At 47.5% G+C, this 7,537-nt stretch overlaps 1 protein-coding gene across 2 annotated transcripts in view; it reads left to right on the plus strand.

Annotated features, from left to right (window-relative positions):
- Positions 1-7,049, plus strand: part of ANKFY1 (ankyrin repeat and FYVE domain containing 1) — a 74,328-nt gene extending 67,279 nt beyond the window's left edge. For both annotated transcript variants that reach the window (XM_082604806.1, XM_082604807.1), the window contains exons 23-25: positions 1,473-1,619; positions 3,537-3,627; positions 4,292-7,049. In XM_082604806.1, coding sequence (XP_082460932.1) covers positions 1,473-1,619; positions 3,537-3,627; positions 4,292-4,424 — 371 coding nt within the window. In that variant the 3' untranslated portion in view covers positions 4,425-7,049. The remainder of the gene's footprint in view (positions 1-1,472; positions 1,620-3,536; positions 3,628-4,291) is intronic.
- Positions 7,050-7,537: the final 488 nt, after the last annotated feature.

A 7,537-nucleotide genomic window follows, 5' to 3' on the forward strand; every position in this document is an offset into this window, starting at 1 on the left:
GTCTCACTGGTGTTCCTTGCGTCTTAGAAAAATAAGAGCCCATGCCGAAAAACAAGGCACCCATGCCGTTACTTAAGGACATTCAGCCCAGTGGGCTGGGCTCTGTGAGAACCTGTCACAGATTCCTGACTTGGAATTTGGCAGTGTCTGATTTTAGGCATAAGCACATCTGAAGTGGGTCTAGTGGGTCAAAGCCATATCCGTGTCCAGACAGGCCTGCCCACCTGTTTTTACTGCCCTCATCTACCTCGTATCCAGTCAACTAGATCCCTACCCAAGCTTCCAAATCCCAAGAGAGAGAGGAAATATAGCCACCTCACAGGTGCTTCAGAAGGAAGAAATGTGCTACAGTGCGTATTTATGTGTTTTGAAAAAGTGGCATGTTATATACAGATGAGGGCTGATGTCTAATTGAGGGGTTTAATAAACAGGCCTCTGTCATGGTTGTGCTCCAGCCACCCACAATCACTGTGTTAATTTGTGTAGCTTTCATAGTGTTTTTGATGGACTTTTGCATTCATTTTCTTGTTGAATACTCGCAACAACCTTATAAGGTAAGCAGTGCGTATAGTGTGTCCCCATTTTTCAAGTAAGGAAACAAAGACGAATACCAAATCTCTTTCTTCCTAGCCCAGGGCCCTCTGAGCTCTTTGCTGCTGCTGTATTCCCATTCATTCGCCATCATGCCAGACAGAACCTCGTGGCCTTCGGCAGCAATGCAGTCACCAAAGGGTGTCCCAAACCTTAGCATGGGACCGAATATTTTGTCATCAGTTCTTGGCCTTGGGAAGAGTTCTTGGCCTTGATTCATGAACATGTTTTTTAAGCCAGCAGTGGTGAGCCTGAGCTTCAGAGGAGTCAGCCCTGGGAGTGAGCTGCTGGACCCAGAGCCTACTCCAGTGAGCACCATTGTCCAGGAGCAGGTGAACAGGCAGGCAGGCAGGTGCTTCATGCCCAAGTAGGGAGGGCCAGCAGGATGGCCTGGCCAGAGCCTGGGTGCCCACCAGGCCTGCACCTGCACAGGAGAGAGGCTCCACGGGGTAGAAGAACTTTCTAGAGCAGGTTTACCGCACTAATCTATTGTTTTCTCCACGTGTACACACCTCACGAGTCTTCAGAGTTAGTTACATTGTGTGAAAAGAGCTTTGTCCCCCACCCCCCAGTGTTTTATGCCAGAGGAAGGCAGCTGAAACAATGGTATATTTTCCCTCCAGTGTGTTAACCCTCTTCAGTTCTCTTGTGGCCAGAACTCTGCATGGGCAGGAGTGTGTCTCTGGAGCTGGAGCTGCTCTGGACCCCCTGGCTTGTGGCCGGGTCCTTGGCTGCAAGATGCTGCGGATCCTCTGCGGAGCTGTCATGAGAGCCCCAGGGCCCTTGTGTGTCAGTGGGGACTTTGCCATCACATGTCCTGCCAGGGTTCTGTCCTGCCCTCGGCTGTGGGAAGTAGCCCTGCCTGTGGTTTTGTTTCCCAGTGCTGCTCTTGGCATACATGAAAGGGAATGCCAACTTGTGCCGTGCCATCGTCCGCTCAGGTGCTCGCCTGGGGGTGAACAACAACCAAGGGGTCAACATCTTCAACTACCAGGTTGCCACCAAGCAGCTGCTGTTTAGACTCTTAGGTGAGTGGCCCACTTTCTGCTCTTCCAGTGCAAGCACAGTGACAGCGTTGATTATCTGGATGTATTGGTGACCTTGAAATCTCATAATGACTTGCTTCACGATCTGAACCAGCAGTTTTCCAGGCACTATATGGTTTAGGACTTTGTGAATGCCATGAAGGGCCTTTGAGCAGGGTGGGAGGGTCACTTTTGGAAGTCTGGTTTACAGGGTGTCCCGCTTTGGGGCTCCTGTCGGCTTCCTGCGTCCCTGGATCCCACCAGAGACCTATCAGCTCCAGGCATTCCCCCTTCCCACGGCTCCCGACTGCGTGTCTGCACACCCTTTGTCCTTCAGCCGATGCCGCTTCTCTGCGTCCTTCAGAATTGCCTTCTGGTTCAGCCCCACTGACTCCTCCTCCTCTGTGTTCCTTTTGTGGCGAGGAGAGCTTCACGCTTGATGATGTCATATTGCAAGTCTTTACTTGTCCCCATTGAGGTGGAGAAAGATGCAGAATGCCTCAAGTGCCACTGTGCTGTCGTCACCACAGTGCAGGTGGAACGGGGTTCTTAGCCCCATGGTATGTGCAGAGAAACGAGCTCAGACTTACTTAGTAGCTGTGTGATCTTGACGTAGGTGACGTGCCCAAGGTCACAAAGCTGGTTTGTAGCAGAGCCAGCGCCGAAGCTCAGTGTTTCTATATCTAGTCTACTATCTGCTGTGCTCTTGGTCGACCATTTAGGAGCTCAGATCAGGAGCCCACACCATCTGCAGTGCTGGCATGTGGAAGGTGCTTGGTGACGGCTGATTCCTCCCCGTGAGCTCAGTCTCCTGTGCATGGGGCACTCAAAGCAGTGCCGGCAAGTGGTTAGAGAAATACTAGTGGTTGCTGCTGTCGCCGACACTGGTAACTTGCAACCTAAATGCCCCACAGCTTCCACAGACTCAAAACTGAACTCCTCTGCTGCTCTGCTTCTCTCTGGTGTCTCTTCCCTGCCAGTGGTCCCACCGCAGACTCAGTCACTCTGTCCAGAAACCTGGGAATCACCTTCGTCTCCTTCCTGCTCCCTGCCTCCCTCTCGCCCCCGACTTCTGTTCAGTCACCAGACCTGACGGATTCTGCCCCCTTCATGTCTCTTGTCTGGTCCCTCCATCCCTGTTCCCCTTACCGTTGGGCCCCTGCCAGTCTTTCCAGCTGTTGGTCTGCCCTCTCCCTGCCATACCATCCCTGACTGCATGTGTTTCCCCCACAGACACTGTGCTGTTTCACTGCCTTAAGGCCGTTTCCTTCTACCCCAGTCTGCCTGGCAGATGCTGGTTCTCCATATTTCCCTGTGTGACACTTTTCCTGACCTAATTAGAATATAGACAGACCTCGGTCAGTTCCCGACCACCACAATAAAGTGAATGTTGCAATAAACTAAGTCACACAAATTTTTTTGGTTTCCCAGCGCATATAAAAGTTCTGTTTACATTGTACTGTAGTCTATTGCGTATGCAATGGCACTGTCTAAAAAACAATGTATATACCTCAATTGAAAAATACTTCATTGTTAAAAAATGCCAAAACAATTAAAATAGTAACATCAGAGATCACTGATCACAGATCATCATAACAAATACAATAGTAACGAAAAAGTTTGAAATTTTTGAGAATTACCAAAGTGTGACAGAGACATGAAGTTAAAAAACGCTGTTGGAAAAATGGCACCGCTAGACTTGCTGAATGCAGGGTTGCCACAAACCTTCAATTTGTAAAAAGCACGATATCTGCAAAGCGCAATAAAAGGAAGCGTGCCTATATGTTGCTTTCTTATCCTTCACGTCCCTCTGCGACGTGTTGCTTTATTTACTGGGCCATTTCCCTGCTACTTCTGAGCCCCAGGTCTGGCTGGGCACAGTCGGTATCTGACAGGAACTAGTCTTGTGCTGTGTTGCAGATATGCTGTCCAAGGAGCCTCCGTGGTGTGACGGCTCCAATTGCTATGAGTGCACTGCCAAGTTTGGAGTCACAACTCGCAAACATCACTGGTAAGACCCTCCCCCCCCCCCAATCACTTGCCAGAGGAATAAGGGGATTTCTGCTATACCATTGCTGCTGCCTTTTCCCATGGTAAACTATGAACTTGCCAGGGCCCTGTACTCTCCTGGGCAAAACTTGACCACATGGAGCAATGAGGTGATGGGACCCTGCACACTTCTAGTGATGTACGGAGGCCAGCGGGCACTCAGATGGATGGCTTTGCTGCTGAATGCTGGGGTTCACAGTGCTAGGTGGCCTGTCAGGCCTCCTGTCATCTTAGCCAGGCTTCCTGCTTGCAGTGAAGCTGAGTTGATCGCTGCGCTCCCAGGACGTGTGCTTCCCAGCCTGAGCACAGGCCACCCTCCTGAGAACTGAGGAGCTGCTCCCATTACAGGGAGACGCTTCTCTGGCTCTTGCTGAGCCTTTCTTGAGCTTTAAAGAAAGAGGCTTCTCCAGGATCACGTTAACTTAATTATTGGCTAGAATTTTGTTTTCATGGACTATAAATTATACATGCGTTGGTATGATTTGGCTGGCGAGGGGCAGAGCTGGCCTCAGAGTGCCAGGCGTGGGCTTGCTTGTCCGATGGGGCACTGCCGTGCTGTGCTCGCGTGCCGGCGGCAGTCTGCTCTCGAGAACCCCTCTCACACTTCCTTTCTTTGCTTCCCACAGTCGTCACTGCGGACGTCTTCTTTGCCATAAATGCTCAACCAAGGAGATTCCTATTATAAAGTTTGATCTGAACAAGCCTGTGCGAGTTTGCAACATTTGCTTTGATGTACTGACTTTGGGTGGGGTCTCTTAGTGAGCCCCCGGGAAGGTCCAGGCCACATCCTCGGTTGCCTCCCCAGCAGCTGCTCTGCTCACCAGCCTGACCCCCCCCAACCCCCCCCACCCCCCAGAGCAGGAGCTGGCAGTTGTCTTCTTGCGGCAATAGACTGGAACAATTAAGGACCATGGTGTGATAGATCCCATCTCAAATGATTCTGTATGATTGTCAGTTTATCAGACTGTGATCAAGGTCACTAGATGTCTCACTAATTGGACCAGGTCTTTTAGCCTATAAGTGGTAAATGTGATAGGAATTAGACCCCATTCTGCTAGCAATGTACAAGGATGCTTCGAAAACCATTTTCCCTTCCAGTAGCTTAGTGTCCATCTCAGAGCATTCATGAAATCTTCCTGACTGGGCAGACTTCCTAGGCAGAGCCTAACCGTAGGAAGCTGGCATCTGGCTGCACGACAAGAGCTGGCTTTACTCTAGGGTAAGTGGCTGTGGACTTTTCTGCACAGTGTTTTCATAAAGGTAGTAGGATCCTCTTGCCCTGAAATCTCGCTCTCTCTCTTTTTTTTTTTTTTTTTTTGGGAAAAGCTAAGCTGTATTTTTAGTGAACTACCCCTTTAAAAAAGGTGAAATCTTTCCAAGCAGGGTTCAAAGATGAGAGCTGAAAAATTGTGGCCTTAACAACTGAAAGCTTTACCAGTATTCATGCTACTCGGGTGTCAGGATTGCAGTGTGGCAGCTTGACACCTCCTAGCAGCCGTCTTGTTCTCTCATCTTGCTGTGTCCTGTCTATGGAGTCCTCAGTCACCTGCCACTAGGCAGTGGTGGAGAAAATGCACTTTTATTGTGCTGCACTTTTTATATAGCTGCATTATTGGTGATTCCAATTTAAAAATCCATATTCAAAAGTACCCTCACACATCCGTGCATCAGCGATTCTCATGATCGGCTTTGACTGGACCTCAGCTCACACTAAGTCTTAAAGGGAAAACTCCTGCAGAGTGTCATTTGGAGCAGGAGAGTGACATGGGCCAAGTGAGGGGAAGGGGAATCTCCAGCCTCAGGCTGGCAGGTCCCATCCCCTTGACATGAGTGCTTCTTGCTGAAACCTTTGCAGTTATGTTGTGAGTGCTTCCGTCCCAGGTCCCTGGTCCCAGGTCCTTGCCCCATAAAAGCCAGCAGCCAAAGGCCCTGGCCAAGCGTATGTGACCCCATCTTGGAAGGCTCGCTCGTGTGCTGAATGAGGCCCCCAGAGCCTACCAGGCCTTAGTCGCTGCTAGTACATGCATTAATCCTGAAGTGTTAAACTTCTTTTCTTTTGAAGGTTTGGCCAGTTTTTTTTTAAATGCACATTTAAAGAGAAAGTTCTACCACTGCTTTAAAGACAAAAAAAAACAAAACTCTGAGATGAACAATATGTGTTGTACAGCTATACTCAGAGATTAACAATCTCAATCATACATACTGTTTTTTTCAGACATTTAACCACTACATTTTTTTGTATTAATGAAGTATGGATATATGTGTAAAAGGGACTAAATATTTTTTTGCAGCAGCCTGTTGTTTTGTTTGGATAGTGGTATGTCCTCCGTGTTGCTGTAGATTTATACATCCTACTGCCTAAATATGTGTGTAAAATGAGCTGATAAACCAGAGTGCTACTTTTTTTTTTTTACATTTCTGTGGATTTATAAGATATATATGCTGTCTATATTAATATGAGCTTGTGCACAATGTTTCAAAGAAAAAATTAATTAGAAGAGTTCCCCTGTCCCCTAAAGTCTGTGACATATTTCAGATAGAATTTTTATAGGAAAACAGCTAGTCTTGGCAAACACCTGACCACGTGAAGCATGTGGTCAGTTTCCATTTTCTGTTGCCTGAACAGGGCCTGAGGAAGTAGGCCTTAGTTAGGTGGCTTGATTCTTTAATTGGAAAGTAAGATAATTATGCTTCAGATATGAATTGAGGTCGTCGGTACTTTTATACCTGTTCTTTTAACGTTCATGGTAGAGAGAGGAGGACGGGAATTCAATCAGGGATGAGGTTGATTGTCCTGCCCCTGCCCTACTATATCAATTTCAATAACACTCTAATTTCACTTAAAAATCTTAAAATCATGTTTGAAATTGTTGAGTCAAGCTTCTTTTTCTTCACAGAGTCCAGGGATAGCAATGGTACTTAGCTGCCACAAGTTGGGGGAACATTTTGTGAGTTCTGCATTGGCTTCAGGTAGATCTTGTAGATCTAGAAAAAGCACCTTTCCACAGTCTTAGGCTCTCCCTGCCGTGCCGATGCTTACGGGGCTGTGTCTCAGGTTCCCTGAGTGGTGGCTGACCTGGGGGGACTTGACATGCTCCCAGTCCCCTTTGTGCTCTCCAAGCCGTCAAACTTGACTCTAGAACTGCCTGGCTGTTCTTGTTACATTTTAGTCCATAGCTTACATATTAATAGAAAAAGCTCAATTTTATTCATTCAGAAAGTTGCCAACTGTGAATGAGTAGAGCAGGAAGAATAAACTTTATTGAAATATAATTTGCTGAATCAGTCAACATTGTTACGCTAAATTAGCTTTTTAACTGCCTCATGCTCATCACCAGATTTATGATACAGTGTGTTCTTGACAGTCCTTTCTTTTTTTTTTTTTTTAAAGATGAAGGTACAAACCATGTGCTATATATATAAATGGAATGGCTAAAACTAACTTGCTATGATCCTCGAACACAGGAATTTCCCACAAACTTAAGTGCCTACACTTAGGACTTCTTAATTTTCAGTTATCTTTTTAGTGGTGTCTCACTGAATGATGTATTAGAATATGTGTTCCGTTTGGAGTTTGTTGCCTGTGCATTGTCAACCCCAGTTACCAACTTAGTCGAGGCTGGATTAGGTTGTTCAGTTCACCTGCCATATTCTCTCCAGGAGTGGGGTCCACATGACCACTAGTCCTCTACCTCAGAGCCCTGAGTTATGTGTGACCGCCCTGTTCAGCTCTCCTCTCTCCTCTCCCTGAATGGGGTCCCTGCGTGGAACTCAGCGTGCTTGTGGGTTCCCACCACTCCCGGTTCACGTCTCCCACTTGTTGTATTGAACGGTATTGTGCTAATCTTATCTGTAGGCATGAAGTGGAGGAA

This window comes from Mesoplodon mirus (genome assembly GCF_964341445.2).
Source record: "Mesoplodon mirus genome assembly, chromosome: 18".
Classification (NCBI taxonomy): domain Eukaryota; kingdom Metazoa; phylum Chordata; class Mammalia; order Artiodactyla; family Ziphiidae; genus Mesoplodon; species Mesoplodon mirus.